The sequence below is a fragment of the Anas acuta genome, chromosome 1 (genome assembly GCF_963932015.1).
Source record: "Anas acuta chromosome 1, bAnaAcu1.1, whole genome shotgun sequence".
NCBI classification, from domain to species: domain Eukaryota; kingdom Metazoa; phylum Chordata; class Aves; order Anseriformes; family Anatidae; genus Anas; species Anas acuta.
The window spans coordinates 120,370,903-120,387,221 of record NC_088979.1 but is presented as its reverse complement, the minus strand read 5'-3'; the positions used below and the strand labels follow the sequence as shown (position 1 = coordinate 120,387,221).

The window sequence follows — 16,319 nt, the reverse complement described above, 5'->3', positions numbered from 1 at the left end:
CTGAGAGGCTGGGAGCTGGGCTAATCAGAAGTTACACACTTGGGGACCTTTATAGCATACTAGCAATGCTGTTGGTTGGTAGAACTGAAAGTAGGAGGGACTAAATAGTTTCTTTTTCAGTGATTTAGGCCTCTGGTTCAACAGATTTCTCATTTCTGCCAGAACAATGACTATAGCAAAAAGGGTCAGGGAAACTCCAGCAAAACCAGTGGGGTGCAAATGTGGAGGAACAGATACTGAAAATCTTCTGTTCTGCTTTAGGCTGTGGTAGTATAGCAGCTGGACATAGCGACTAAGGAAAGGGTGTCTGAAGTGATAGATCTCCTCAGGATTTTCTTCCCCTGTTAAGTTTTCTCAGCTCCTAGAGATGCTGACTGTGCTTGAGAATCCTGGTTATCACCTGTCTTCACAGGCTGATAAGACTTGGGGAGCAAAGAATAGAAATTACAGTCTAAAGTATTTCCCACATTCATAGGTGTTGTTGGCTTTTTACTTTGCTATAGTTAAACAAAAAATAGTTTTAAGCAAGTTGTTTAATTCCTGTAGGCCTCTTTGGTTACCTGGTCAGGGGGAAAAAGTGAGACCAAAAAAACTTTCTCAGTTTGGTGGGAGTGCTTATTCCTGCTAGTTGCATTGAGGCAACACATTGAAGAATCATCTCTCTCTACGATGTGCTGTCTTGCTCGTACTCAGCACAGAGATGCCAGCTGCCTCTTCTGTGTTATCCAAAAGGCTGCTGGCAAGATGCTCATGAAAGGGCCTGTGTGAGCTTGGAACGGCTCCATGGTGTGAGGTTTGTGGCCGTCCTGCCTCACCAAATGGGTCATCTCATTGGTTAGATGCATGGAGAGGGCTCAGAGCACGCCTCTGAGATGAAGGAAGCCTTTGCTAGCTGTGCGACTGGTCTGGATGAGGTTTTCTCTGAATGTTTGCTCTCTAATACTATTGCATATTATTGCACTATCAATGAAGTTTTACACTGGGAAACATAAAGTCTTCCTAGAATGGTTTTTATATTGTTTAAACAAAGAATAATTAGAATCCCCTGTCAAGAATTAGAGTTCCTCTGTGCTAGATGTTGCACAAACACAGAATTAAACAACCATTCAGACAAGTTTATGGTCTGAGCAAGGGAAGACAGATACGTTCTTCACCTCTTTTTCTCTGCACAAGACACCTCTGACATGACTATGAACACTGGGTGAAGGCTGCCTGGTTAAAAATGTAGTCGTATGTAGTAGCATAGTTGGTAACCGAATATTGAGGTATTAGGCTAATTCAGGGGATCAGTAGGTATCTCCTTTGTTTGTAGGTGAAGTGCTAGTACCTTTCTAGTAGCAACAAAGTGCTGGGAGACCTGTTGCATGGACACACGAAAGGAGGTGGGTCTCTTTGTGGAGCAAGAGGGTCCTTTGGGAGGTGGGAAGGTGAAAACTGGGGGAAACAGGACTTGTGACTGGGAGCAGGGGTTGTTTGGAACTGGGAGTGGTGGGTGCCCTGTGACAAGAGGAGCCCCAAATTTGTAGTCCGATGGATACTCAGAGAAACAAAAGCCTCCACGCCAGGCTTTAGGCTTCACAATACGATGGGAGTAGGCAGGAAACGGGGACGGAGAGGGGCAGGGGAGGAAAGAGAGTATGCGGAGGGGCGGGGAGGGAGGTTGAACTGGCATGTCAGGGTCTAACAATGACCCGTCTGTGTCAGGAAAACAGTCCTACTCGGCAGGGCTATTTTTAGGGGAACCCACCCCCCCACAGTTCTTCCATTCCCCCCCCTCCCCCAGCCGATCCTTTGTGCCGAGTGGCGCCTGGCAGGTCGGTGGAGATTTCAAAGCCATGGGCAGGGAAGAGCTCCACACAACGACGGAAACGTGGCCAGGAGGGGAGAGGTGGGTGAACAGAAATAGCCCTCGTGACACCTCTGGTGCAGCCCCAGGCCCGCAGGAGAGGAAGCCTCATGGCCAAGTCTCTTCCCAAGGCTCACCATCTGATTCTGGGGCCATGGACACCCCACCTGTGGGAACAAGAAAGACTACATGGTCATTACCCGTGCTACTTTCGTTCGCACACAAACGCTCCTCTCCTCTCCTCTCCTCTCCTCTCCTCTCCTCTCCTCTCCTCTCCTCTCCTCTCCTCTCCTCTCCTCTCCTCTCCTCTCCTCTCCTCTCCTCTCCTCTCCTCTCCTCTCCTCTCCTCTCCTCTCCTCTCCTCTCCTCTCCTCTCCTCTCCTCTCCTCTCCTCTCCTCTCCTCTCCTCTCCTCTCCTCTCCTCTCCTCTCCTCTCCTCTCCTCTCCTCTCCTCTCCTCTCCTCTCCTCTCCTCTCCTCTCCTCTCCTCTCCTCTCCTCTCCTCTCCTCTCCTCTCCTCTCCTCTCCTCTCCTCTCCTCTCCTCTCCTCTCCTCTCCTCTCCTCTCCTCTCCTCTCCTCTCCTCTTCCTCTTCTCAAAAAATTCCCCCTTCTTTTCCATCTGCTTCAGCTTTAAACTACTTTTTCCTTTCCATACATCTGGCCCAAGCACTTTTCCTCTCTGGCTTTGCATGTCCTCATCAGAGAAAACTTTTCCAGGAGGCACACTGACATCTTAACCCCACGGCTCACCCCTGCTATTGCAGAGACTTTCCTGCCTTCCAGGCCATGCAAATCCAGACTTCTTATTTTTAACTCTGTGGAGGAGAATATCGCCCCTTTCCTTCAGAAAAATCCCCTGGCTCAGCACTGATTCCAGGCTGTGATATGAAGTGCTTTGTTTGTAAAGCCTCTCTTGTTTGGTTCCCCCTCACCTTGCCTGACCTCTTCCTCCTCCTCCTTCTCCTCTCAGCCCAGGCTCCCTGGGCAATCCTCTCTGTCCTCATGCTGAACCTTGTTGTGGTGCAGCACATGCCACCCCTTCATCCCAGCCACTTCTGGAGCTCCTCACTGCTCACAGTGCCTCTTTCACCCTATCTACCACGCTGTTTTGGACTTTGAATAAGGCGTGGTGGCTCATGGTGGTGAAGCCGCCCCTGCCAGCTGGAGTGGAGCTGGGGCTGAGCATCACAGAGAGGGCTGATGTGAGCAGGAGGTCATGCTTCCCACCAAAAGGTGCAAGGAGATGGGTTTCTCTTCCTACAGAACGTGGCCAGCCACCCGGGTGGTAGAGGACAGCCAGGAGGCACTGTGGCAAGCGATGGGTTTGGCAGAGTGCCATTAAGGGGAAGGATCTCAACCCAACACCGAGGTGCCGTGAGAAGCCCAGGATAAATTAATATCAGTTTTAATAGTTGTCTGGGCACAGAGGGTTCCCAAGAACAGCTGTGGGTCTGGTCAGAAGAGCTCAGACTTCCCTCTAAGCCTAGGAGAAGGAACAGGAGGCTGGGGGCCCACAGACCAGCCATCTCTCTGATACCCTTCTGCAAATCATCTTCCCATCAGCCATCGCGCTATAAAATGAGGATAATGGCAATAATTGCAAAGATAAGCTGCACAATAGGAGTTATAATTGCTCAAGGTCCTTCTCTAGGGCTCGTGGTGTTTTTTCTCGTATGTGACGTGATAACATTCAACCCTTCTGAGGAAAAAGAAAAAAAAAAGTCACCCTACCAAGGCGACAGAACCTGAATGGCTTTTGACAGCAGAAGGATTGCAACGAGGCTTGATTTATCTGAAAATCTTTGTTAAAATAAAGGAGTGTGGGTCTGTGGGGGGAGGCAGGTTTTCTGTGCTGGTAGAAGCTGAGGCAAGACAGAGGTTGAGTCCTTTGCCCCATTTCCTGGCCATTTTTCCTCCAAACCAAAGCTCTTCGGTCAGAGTATGACTCATTTTTGGTGAAAAGCTGCAAGGTCCAGTTTTCGCTTGTTTGTTTATTTTTCACTGAGACCCACGGACTGACAAGTGGCGTGTGGCAAGAGGTGTCAGTGAAGTGTTGGCAGAGCTAAGCTTGCCTCCTGCAAAGAAGCGTGTAGCCCACAGGCATTCCCAGCTCTGGAAGGAGGCCTGAGTTTCTGGAATAAAAAATGTGGAGAAGGGGCAAGAGAAGGGGCCCTCGTGAGCAGAGATGCATGTAGGGTAGGGTAGAGAGGTGTTGGCGGAGGACAGGTATCGAGGCTGAGGGAAAGCCCATCCAATTTTCTTTCTTGCCACCACTGGGGGATTGCTGTCCCTTGCCTCCTAACCCTTTCTTTGGCAGAGGGCAGCCTTTTCTGGGATCTGACTTCACAGCACGGGAACCTCAGTGCCCGGATGGCATCTGTTTCTGCTTGCTGGGCGGGGAGCCGGGGAGGAGGGAGCTGAGGGCTTCCCGCCTCCCCCCCCCGCTTCAGTTTCCCAACTTTCTGCCCCTGTCTCACGCTTTGCCAGCCCCAGCCCATGCCCCTGAGGGGACAGAGCCACGGTGGAGGGATGCCTTGGCATGGAGGAACCAGCCAGCAGAGGCAGAGACCTCCTGGAGCAGCTCCTGGCCTCCCTCCTCCTTCTCTGGCCCTTCCTCGGGCCTTTCCAGGGCTGAGCCCTGGCAGCGCAGGAAGCGCCCGACCGCAGGGCTGGGAGAGCCGTGATTTCCTCTGGCGGCCCGTTATCTGCCCACGGGCAGGGAAGGCTTCCCCTCTTCCTCCCCCCCGTCCCCCAAACTCCTCTCTCCGCCTCCCCTCAGCCTCTTGCACACAAACGCAATTTTCTGCCAAAAAAAAGTCCACCCCCCCCCCCCCTTACACCCCCCTCCACACACACACACACACACACACACAGAGCTCCTCCTCGGCTAACTTCCTTTCAGCATTTTTTTGAGCTGGATAATCCTAGGATTTGTCAAAGGGGGGGAAAGGAGGGAGAGCGGGCGAGGGAGTCAGGACAGGAAGCTGGTTTCTCATTCCTCTCGCTGTCCGACGACGGCAGGAGGAGGGGAAGGGGGGGAGCCAGCGAGGAGCCTCGCACAGGCTCTTCCCCAGTCCCTTTCCACCAGCCCGCTGGAGCTCCCACTCTCCTCCGAAAGCTGGGAGAAGGAAGACCAGAGCGGGACGCCTGCGGCTGGTGGCGGCGACAGCCCGGCTGACGAAACCCAGAAGGGTGGCTGTGAAGGGTCCCGGGACAGCGCTGAGGAACAGACGTCCCCACCACCACCACCACCACCAGCACCATCTCGACAGCTCGGATGCTGGCACCCGTTCACCACGGGCTTCCCCTCGATGCGAAGCCTTCCGGGCTCGGGCTATGATCGCTGCTGCTGCCGGCTGGGGAGCCTCCTCGCGCCCTGACCTTCCCCTGCTGCCGGAGCAGCCCAGCATCTGGTGGGGATTAATGTTGATTTCTCCAGCTGGACGCCGCGCGGGACCCCCGATGCTACCCCCTGGAAGCGGGACACGGGCGGTGGTCTGAGGAGAAGAGACAGCTTTTTGCCTCCCAGCGTGAGGCCGGGGGGAGGGGGGCAAGGCAGGAGGGGGGCAAACCTCTTTTGGGACTAACCTCATGAAGAACAAGGGAGCCAAGCAGAAGCTCAAGAGGAAGGGAGCCGCGAGCGCGTTCGGCTGCGACCTGACGGAGCATCTGGAGAGCTCTGGGCAGGATGGTAAATGCCTCTTTATTCTCACTCTGGTTGTGGAGGAGCAGAGCGCGCGTCCTGTTTTGGGGTTTGTCTGTTTGCTCGTTCTCCGTCAGCGGGACTGGAAACCGAACCTCTCCCAAGGGTGAGGGTTAAGCAACCTGGAGCTGTTTTATCTGTGGGAAGTGGAGTCACTGCCCAGGCACTCGCAATGAATGAATGAGCGGAGGATTGCTTTGGTGATGCGCCTGCATGCCCCTTGCATGAGTAGCAATGAGTGGGGAAAGGACGGGGACAGGGCTGTGTGAGTGGGGACAGACAGCCAGGCGTATGCTGTGCAGCCCTCTCCCATCCCCTCGGCTTTGGGAGTGGGGGTAGCAGGCTTTTAGGGAGCTAGGCTTGGAAAGCAGAGCGTTGTCTCCTCCCAAACCCCCAAATCCTCACAAAGTCTATAAGAGGAGAGCATGGCAGGGCCTGTAGAGGGAAGCTGAGGATGTCCTGTCCGCCCCTCCTTGACTCCAGGTCCCATATCGCCCTTTCGCTGCCGGGCTGAGGCAGGACGGAGGCTGGGGATGGAGAACGGATGGGTGTGAGGTGCTGGGGGCAGCTGAGCTAATATTTTCAGTCCCCTGCCTGTTATCTTTCCCTCCTTGCCTCCTCCCCCTGACCTCCGTGCCCCCAGATATCGGATGGGAACACGGTAGCTCAGCCAAGAGATAACAGTGATAAGAACAGAGGGTCCCAGGCTTGAAGTGATCAGTCGCGGGTGCAGGAAGGAGCACAAGATTTTTTTTTCTGAAAGAGGGTTGGAGGATAAGAGAAGCAGCTGAGAGTTTGGCGTACAGAAAGACCGGCAGTTTAGGAAGAGGAAAAATAAATACGCGCCTGTTCCCATCCCTGCTGTTAGCACTGTGTGCCAGTCGGAGTTAACTAACTTTTACCAAAGCCAGGCTACTCAGAGCAAAAAAAAGCTTCCAGCAGCAATGTCAGCTTTGTACGGGGAGGGCTGTACAATCAGGTCTTTCATTTGCTGATGAGCATGGCTGATGAAGTGCAGTGTGGAAGTACAGTGGCAGCGGGATGGACTGCTTAGCAGCAGCCCTTTCCACTGCACAGGGAGGAGGACAGTGCATATATCACTAAGATAAAACGTTATATATGTGCACTTATTTAGGTATGGCGGAAAAATAGACATTCAATTTCATTGTGAGACGACAGTAACAATTACTATATCTTTTAACTTATATAGCCCTTAATGGCAACTGAGTCGAAACAGCCAAAGTAACAGACTTAATGAACTGATATCACTTTGCCAGCACAAGATGCAGTTAGATAAATTCCATTCATTGCTCACACGAGCTACCACAGCAGAGGAACAGCTTACAGCTGCTTACAGGGACACTAAAAACAACGCAGGGAAGGCAGGTACAGAGAGTATATTCAGCTGAAGCAGTGAGGGGGATTTTTAAGAGAGAAATGTAATTACTGCAGCTGAAATTTTGCAAAACCAGCAAGATTTATTACCAGAAATCCTATAGTCCTTTAAAATTGTTTTTGGGGCACAAGAAAGAAGGACATTGTCTCTAGTCTCATCTGTGGGATGGTTCACAGTTCCAACCTACTTAACTCTCTGCGCTGAGGAGCGCCGGGGGAGGACACGAAGTCCCTTTCCCTTTATACAGTGCTGCTGTTTGCTGAATAGCACATCCCGCTGCCCAGTGCTGTGGGATCCTGAAATGAAAGGCTCAATTGTTGTAGGTTTATTGGGAAGAGTGTAAGTTGTATTGGTACAATTCAAACTGTTGGGATAGTGGGAGAAGAAGTCAGAGAACTGGAGATAACTTGTTTCTCTGCTAGTAGGGCTCTTGGGATCAGTAGGAATGTGACCAGCGTGGCCTCTTGAGAAGAAACTAGTGTTCAGATGTCACCAGGACATCATAAATATGCAGCCTGTAACTGTGAAACAAAATCAGAAGAACAAGCAGGGTGTGAGAGGTGGCTGGTTTGAGGTTAAATTGTTCTGCTAAGAGCAGTTCTCAGTGACAAGCCAGCGCTCCTGCAAGCTGAGGCTGTGTCAGAGGCGTAAAGCAATAACTTTCTGACTGCTTTAGACTGTGCGCTGCGTTTAACTGGTGGGATGCTGGCTCTGGCTGTTCCCTACTTGGAAGCAGCGATGATACAAGACCGTTCATGGTAGCTGGCAGTGCTGAGGAGGGGTAGAGCGCTTTGGCTGCTGTCCAGGAAACGGTTTGCTGCGGAAAGCAGGTTCTAAAACGCACCCAGAAGGGTTAACTGGGAAAGAAGATGTGGCTGTAGGGAAGGTCAGATTGGTTCTGCATTTGAGCTCAGGTGCTGCCCCAAAATGCTGCTTTGTGTGATGGGTCCTGCACTCTCACACAAAGACAAGCTGAGCCCCACACTGCTGGTGCTGGGGCAGAGATGGCAAAGGGAGTGGCTAGCACAGACAAATCAATTTGCCTTTTTTTGATCTGGATGAATGCACAGTGGTTACAGTTAGGGGGTGCTGCACTACTCATGCGATGCTTCATGAAGGCAATACACGAGTCGGGTCCCTGCATGCTTGCGGTCGTTGAAGAGCAGCTTGTGTGCTCTGTACGGACCTTAGTCCCTGTGTCCTTGCCAAATTCCAGTGGAGAAAATTCAGTCCTGCTTAAGGTATCAGCATTTCCTCTCTTGTCATGTTAACTGTTTAATAACTTGCTACAGTCCTCATCAGAGATGGCTGTGTTTCAATGAAAGGTGGAAAGGTCTCTCGGTCTCCCTTATCAGACAGCTGTACCCAGGGCTCAGTTGTCATAAGCTTTATATAATGCAATAAAAGCTGTGGCAGAATTACAAAATATTTAGGAGCAGTGTAGATGTAAAGACTTTAGCAGGTACAGCAGGGAAGCTCAGGAGATTAAAAATCAGTGGTGATGGACAGGTAGATGTTGCTGTCTGGTGGTTTGAAGCGTGGCTGTGTTGGATTTACCATATTTCAAGGCAGCTCCTGTCATAGCCGCGTTTGACCCTACTTGGCCTTTTCCTGCTGGCAGTCTCGACACAGAGGATGGTTATGCTCCTTACAGAGGCAGACTGTTATCAGTGCTCCCAAGCATCTGAAGTCATGAGTCAGGCCACAAAAATCATGAGATAAAATAAAAATCGGTGCTGGGTTCTTTTTCTGCATTCTGTTTTCTGACATATCAGTGTGCATCTGAGTTATGTTTTCAGGTCTTTCTGCTGGCTAGAAACTTGGGGAAGAAGTAGCAGCTTTTCATACCCACAGACATTTCCAAACAATGTCTTGGATAGTAGTGGATTTGAGGAAAAGGTCCCATAGGCCATAAAAGACTGGTGACTGCAATACCAATGAGTAAAAGGCTTCTGATTTCGTATGGTGCCTCTTCTGTCTCTGCCAGCTTCACACATGGAGACAAATGGTCTTCTGGATTATGAAACCTTCACTAGAAAGAAGGTTTGGGGCATGGGTAGGCACCCATGCAGGAGGAGGTTTGCACTAATGCCCGCACTAAAACATTTTCTTGTGGCTGGAGTGTCTTAAAATGTTATAGCAGTGCAACGGAGCTGGTGGGTATTAACCCTGAATGGTTCATATTAGAGTTATATTTTAGCCTCTGGATAATCAGCCAGGTGTCCAGCAGAGAAAAGCAGATAGTGCTTCTGCTGAAGTTAATGAGAGCTGCATGTTGGGCCCCCAGTTCCTGTTGTAACAACAATATAAATGTATAGTGATGGGTGGGCCAGCAGAAAAGACAAGTCGCAAGGCTGTGCACAAACCTTAATTGAGGCAAGACAGTCTGCTCTGCTTAAGGGAACAGTCAGAAAGAGTAGCCTTGCTTCTGGTCATATCAAAGAATTGCTGTAAGAGGGGGCTGAAAGAGTCAAAGCTGTTAGAATGAGAGGAATCAAGTCAAAATGGAGCTTAATATTTCCAGTATTCCTAGTTTGGGAGATTCAGACTGGAGTATCAGGTATATAACCAGGTACAACCTCCATGCTTTCTAAATGGAAATGGCCACAGCATCTACAAAACTTGGATTATGCTGGTAAAAGATGATCCAGCCTTTTGCTTAGGAACCACTACTGATTCAGATCAACCTTTGCTTCATTTTCTTAGAGCCAGCTAGGACTTAGAGAAAGGCTGAGGCATTTCCTTCAATTTGATTATGGTGGCGTCTAGAGGCAGGGCAAGGGGGTGATACCAGGATGGCAAAAGGCCAAATCTTGGATTAGACACCTTCTTCTCAACCTGCAGGTCAGCTCTGCATGCCTTAGCTTCCCCCATTTGCCAGAGAGTTAATTCTGCAGTTGCTGTACCACTCTGTGGTTTGTTCCACATCTGTTTCCTGCCTGATGTTGTCTGGTTGGGATGCAATGAGCTCAGCTTTTCCCCTTAACCCCCTCCCACACTCCCCACAGCTCCCTCGGTGATTCTCATCCTGAGCCTGTAGCACCCTAAGCACTTTCGGTCTCTTTGTCCGAGGTTGGTTATTGTCTTTATTTGTTGTTGAAATAGGGCTGCTTCGCTACAGGAGGCTCTCTTGTGCTCTCTGTCTTGCCATGGTAGAGCTCAGGGCTGGCCTGGAGGCAGGGGAGGGAAAGGGATTGGTGTTCTGCAGACATAGCACAGGGAGACATTATCAGCCTTTGCAGTGACTGCTTCTGCCTTCTCACAACTGCATTTGAATGAAAGAGTAAGAAAAGGTTTCATTTAGTGCTAGTGGTCTCACGGAAACATGGTGGTTCTGGCTGGCGCTAGTTCCCCAAACAAAATCTTAACTGCTGCAGTAGGTCAAGGATTGTCAAGCAATTCAGAGCAATAATCCAATGGTAATAGGCTTTGTACAAAGGAAAGGTGGCCCTTGGGGCCACCTTTTTTGGTCTGGTTTGGGACAGCCCCTTAGCATGCTGCCTGCTGCCTGGTTTTGATGCTCTGCACTTCATCACGAAGCTGCCTCTGCTCAGGCAGACGAGACCTGCCACTCGGGAAGAAAGTTTGCCTCGACGCCTCCCATCAGAGCCAATCCTTAAACCTGCTGCCCAGATGTGAAGCAGCTTTTCTGGGCCATGGGGCTTTCTTTCCTCACACTTGCACGTGCAGCTGAGTGCGTCTGGGATAAGAGCATGCAGGGATGAGCGTGGGGGCGTGCACAAGCCCCGAGCACATGTAAGCGTGTAGCAACCAGCATGTGCTTTCGCCTAACATAGCTGAACATCAAAGAGTTACCCAATGCCGCTGCGTGTATTTCTAGGCTCCTAAGTGGAATTAGATGCTGCAAACTTACACCATGAAAAAATAAGCATTTGTGATTACCTTCTTTTCTCCTTAAGCTGCTCTTCCTGTGTTGATGTACTGAAGTGAATGCATGCCCTTGCTTTTGGTTAGGCGATTTTGGTTAGCTATGCACGCAGAAAGTCCTGGGAGTCCTGGGAAAGCTGCTGGAGGATCATTAATGGCAGCATGGAAGAAAAAGAGAAAAAGAGGAGGCCTTTTTTTAAAAAAAAAGTCTCCTTGGAAAAATGAAAATGCCACATGCTCATTTAATCTGCTGCAGAATGAAGAGCTGCCCTCATCCCGCTCTCAAAATTAGAAACTGTGGCACTGGGGATTTCTCTCTCAAGAACTGATCTGAAAAGAAACCTTCTCTTTTTGGGGCCGGGTTTCTTTTAGTCCACATCAATTCCCTGCCCCACCTCACGTCGGGCCTAGGCAAACACTTGTCGCCCTGCACAGGAGGAAGAGGCAGGAGCTGGGAGGAGAAGGGAACAAGAAAAGCCTTTTGGGCTGGCTTGAAAGGCAGTAGTCCTCTTCTTTCCTTGGACATGCCACTGCATCTGCTCTGTATTTCCCACTGCTGCTCCATGACTTGTGCTCTGTGGGGTCCGTTCCTGGCAGGAAACATGTAGCTTGTGTGGATACTTAAGTCTACATCCCCTCATCTTTGTTTCAGGAGCCAGAGGGACAGTTGGTCTCTCACGTTTGGGGCTAAAGAAGGGGGGCTGCATTGTAATACAGTGGAGGAGAACCATGGCAGAGGGGTCCTAAGAGCTGAGTATGTGAAATGGAGGGGCTGGGCTGGGGTTACCACTTTGGGGTCTGCCAAGGCACATGCAGGGGACAGAGGAGTGAGGCAGAGCACTGCCAAGATGGATAGCAGAGGGGGAAAATTGTTAATAACACAGAGGTTGCTTTTTCTCCCCCCTGTTCTCACAAGCAGAGTGCCACCTTTTGGGTCCCAGATACCAGCCTCTATGGCAACAAAGTGAGAGCAACGAGACACTGGGAACAACGGGAGCAGGAGCCATCTGGCTGCTTCTGCTGCTCCGCTGTTACTCCTTGCTTTGGACCATGTTTGTGTTACTTCCTCAATCTGTTTCTGGTTCCTGGGAGCTGTTTTATTTTTTTTTTTTTATTTTTTATTTTTTGTCACTGTGGCACAGTGTTGCTGCAGTTAAAAATTCATGTTGCAGCTCCTTGTTCTGTATTGGCTTTTCATTGCTAGCACCGTGTGATTAGCGGGGAGCTCTTTCACGCTGCCTCCTGCATTACGTTTCCCCTACCAAGCACTGCAGGAGGCACATGTGTCCTCTGCATGCACTAAGCCCCACTTTGATCTTGCCTTCTCCCCCATCCCCGGTGAAGAACAACATGAATCACGTCTTGCCTGCAGATCCTAGATTAGAAAATGTATTTTGATTTAGCAAATGTTTTCTCTTTGTGGGGAACAGCTGATTTCATCTGGACATGGGGCACCAAGGACTAGGGACTTCAATGCCTGTGATTTGACAACTCGCAAAGGCTCAAGCAAATAAAATACCTGTAATGGATGAAATGCTGTCACTGCACAAGGTGGATGTACAGCACAGACCGTTGTAGGTGTGGCAAACAAGTAGGTTGAATGTCTCGGTGCTCAGATCCAGAGTTTCCAGCAGCTACCTCCAGTCCTGAGCTAACATCAGGGGCCTAAGGGCATGCGGGGCTTTGACAGGGAAACCTGCTTGTGGACACGGTGCTTAGGGTTTAGTGGTGGATGATGTGGTAGTGTTAGGTTGATGGTTGGGCTTGCTTTTAAGTGTCTTTTCCACCCTAAATGATTCTATGATTCTAGGTACTTATTACAATATCAAGGCCGCTGACTGGCTCCACTGACGGTTGTTTTAAGGGCAACTAAAGTGTCCATCTATATTCCATCAATTCCCAGAGCCTCAAGACCCAATTATCCTTTGTTCGTATGCCAGAGCCTTCAATTTCTCCTCCGATAACTTCAGTGGACATGTTTTGCATCGTCAACAAAAAATTCTGCAGCATGTTTACAATGGACACAGACAGAACAGAGTAACATAAATTTAATTTAGTGTTAAATCAAATAATGTGGGGCAACTGTACTGACTGTATTATTAACTTTCCTACTTAATGCAATAATGTAACCCTCTGTTTTCTGTATTTCTCTGAAGCTGCAAGCAGACTTTCTGGTCTTCTGCACCAGAGTGACTGAAGATAGGAAAGAACTTAACATGGGCCTTGGGACCTAGTGTGCTGTCAGATGTATAGACCCTTGTATATAATGAAGTTAAAAACACTCTTACTGAACTTCCCACTTACCAGAATGTTAAATCAATGCAGTTACTGTGTGTGGAAGTGAGGAGTTCAGTCTCTAAGACTACAGGCCTTCTGGCATACACCACTTAAGTGGGCAGGGAAGTCCTGGTCCTCTTCTGCCTACTCCTGGAGATGGCTGCCCAGGGCCATGTCCAGTTGAGTTTTGAATATCTCCACAGGTGGAGATTCCACAACCTCTCTGGCCAACCTGTGCCATCCTTGGAATTTGGCACAGTTAGATAAGTATTTCCTTGTGTTCAGGTGGAATCTCATGGTTTTTAATTTGTGCCCGTTGCCTCTTGTCATCCCAGTGGGCACCACTGAGAACAGCCTGTCTCCCTTTTCATCATTCCCTCCCTTCCATCAGACATTTATTAGGATTGATGAGGTCCCTCTGGAGCCTTCTCTTCCCTATGCTGAACAGTGCCAGCTCTTTCAGCCTTTCCTCATGTGAGAGATGCTCTTCCTTAATCATCCCTGCAGCGCTGAGCCAGACTCGCTCCAGTAAGTCCATGTCTTCTCCTGGGGAGCCCAGAGCTGGACACAGCACTCCAGACATGACCTCAGCAGTGCTGAGTAGAGGGGAAGGATCACCTCCCTCGACCCGCTGGTAATGCTCTTCCCAGTTCTTCTAGCATTCCTAGTAATGTACAGTTTCTGTCAGAAATTGGCCTCGGCAACCAATGCTGGCAATTTCAGTAAGTAACTAACATGCAACTGAGACAGCGTTGAGCATCCTTTCTGCCCTGGTTAATGCTGAAAATGAATTATATTTTCATAAAGGGCCCCTGTTCTTTAATGGCTTCTGCAGTCTTGCTGCTGGCCAGCTCGAGCAACTTAATGTATGCTTTATATAACATGCTGATACGCTGCATCTTGTGAAAGCTGTGCAGCACCTTGGCTTAATAAAGGCCTAAAAATAATGCTGCAAGGCAGCATGCTATTCTCAGGTGCTTAGACGGGTAGTCCTGCAGGCACCAAGCCAGGGAGTCATGGCCTGACTTCTCCCTTTGCTGTTGGCTGTGTTACGTGCCCTCCTCCAGCATGGGGACTGGGCAAGGCAGGGGGACATGTGTGTCCCCATGCAGGATGCTCAGCTGTGGCTGCTGCTCTCCAAAATATGCCCTGAGCAGCTGAGCTGGGTTCACAGCCATTTGACTCCACCTCCTCTCTGCCCTCTTCTACACTCAAGGCTCAGCTAACTAAATGCCTTTGGAAATGCTATTATCTCCCGTGCTCTCTGGGGCCAGGAGCAGCTTGAAGATTTATCATCTGGAACAGGAGGCTTCGTTTAGTTCTGTAAAGCACAGAACAGTTAAAGAAAGAATAAAAACTAAACCCCAAACCAAATGGAAAACTCCCTTTACATCTCATGTCCTTTCTTTGCTCTTTCCCATCTGTGATGGTGTATGCATTTGTTTTTGTAATGTAATTGAATACGTGGCTAAATGGTTAGAGGAGATGTACCTACATCTCTAAAACAGGGGTTGAACAGCCAAAGGGCCAGGAGACATCCTTGCTATAATTAAGCTGTGTAACTTGCTTTCTGCAGACTGTAGACTAGAGAGTGGATCAGATTCCCCAGTACCACCTTCATTTAGAGAATATCACTGTGGTTTTCACCAGACACAGCGGCATCGGTGCTGCCTTTTTTTTTCCTGAAAGGTGCTGACATGCTCGCAAACTTCTCTAAATGTGGGATGCAGGGCCCAGAAGGCAGGGTGAGATCCAGGCCAGAGCCGTGCAAAGCTCACCGGCTCATCAAAAATGCTGATTTGGCAAAGAAAGGGAAGAAAGGGAGGGGTTTGTTTATCCGAATCTGAATATTTTGGATGGGATATTCTTGCTATTGTTAGTATTCTGCACTTGCCATCTCTAGCAGTGAATGTGACTGTCTGTCCCGTTGCAGACAGGCAGCTTGGCAGCCCAACAGGGCCAACCAGCACGTGGAAAAACACTTGCTCCGTGTGCACCTTGTGCTTATTTTTCCATTCATCCTTCATTATGGTGCTGCAGTCACACCCCGGGAGGTTCAGAGGTGTGATTGGGCAGGATGAGCCCTCCTTCTGGACCCTGGTGTCTGCAACACAATCTGTGTGAAATAAATAAGCTGTCAGCAGGGCTGAATTGCTTTCTTACGCAGAATTGGAGAGGGAAACAGCTTCACCATCTTGCTCTTTTTATCCTCCTAGTGTTCTCCGCTTGGTATTGCATTCGTCTTGCCCTTGCCCTGGTCAGGTAGTTTCAGATCCGTGAGAGGCTAAATGAGAACAAGCTCTCCTGTGAGATTTATTGCACCTTCTGCTTCTAATCAAGCCAGAAAAATAGAGCAACAGCCTTCCTTATATAATCCTGTTCTCTCCCTTCCCGTCCCTGCTGGAAACCAGAAGTACAACAAGGTAGAGGAATGCAGCAAAGAAAAGTTAAAACAAATGGTCTGGGACCTCTGAAGAGACAGTGGGGCTTGGCCTGGGGTGATGGCTCTGGGTCACAAGGAGGGTGTGGGGGATTCTCCCTCATCGCTAGCACTTTTGGTTCCCCTTACGTAGCTGCTTGCTTTTCACTTTTTTCTCCTTCCATTTCAATAACTTCATTGCCAGGATGGCAATATGCATCTGTTGCCAAAGTCAATACATCAAGCGTCTGTGCCTAAGGCGGGCTTAAGAGCAGTAAATGGGAAGAGCTGTTTTTGATCTATTGACTCCATTATTCTTCCTTCCTGGCTCCATCACGAGCGTCAGTCACAAACTGCTGCCCGAGGTCTGCTGTGTAAAGCCACAAAAGGGATCCGAGCCAGGAAATTCTGTCCCAGATCCCAACAAAACTTGGATCTGGGGTCCCATCTTGGACTTGCAGGGACCTGGATGAGACCCTCCTGTGGCTCTGTCCCCAGATCAGCCAGGCACGGGTGACCCAGGCTGGCGGGCAGCTCTCTGACACTGCTAACAAACCTGCTTCAGGGGCAGGGAAGGAACCAGCGTAATAAATACAAAGCGGGGTTAGGACTTCTAATTAGTCCTCATTTCTAGCCGGCTAAAATACCCATCTGTCACTCTGCTGCAATAATGAGATTTGAGAAGATTAACTGGATACTGCTCAGGCTCCTAAACATGGCAGCTAAATAAGCGTGCTGCTACTCAGCCCTAAGACCTGCTTGCAGCAACCACAGCCTAAGCAGGCTCACG

The 16,319-nt window shown here is 49.7% G+C and overlaps 1 protein-coding gene across 2 annotated transcripts in view; it reads left to right on the top strand.

Moving 5' to 3' along the window:
* Positions 1-5,333: 5,333 nt before the first annotated feature.
* The window catches only part of ARHGAP31 (Rho GTPase activating protein 31), a 53,218-nt gene continuing 42,232 nt past the window's right edge, over positions 5,334-16,319 (top strand). For both annotated transcript variants that reach the window (XM_068697786.1, XM_068697777.1), the window contains exon 1: positions 5,334-5,537. In XM_068697786.1, coding sequence (XP_068553887.1) covers positions 5,438-5,537 — 100 coding nt within the window. In that variant the 5' untranslated portion in view covers positions 5,334-5,437. The remainder of the gene's footprint in view (positions 5,538-16,319) is intronic.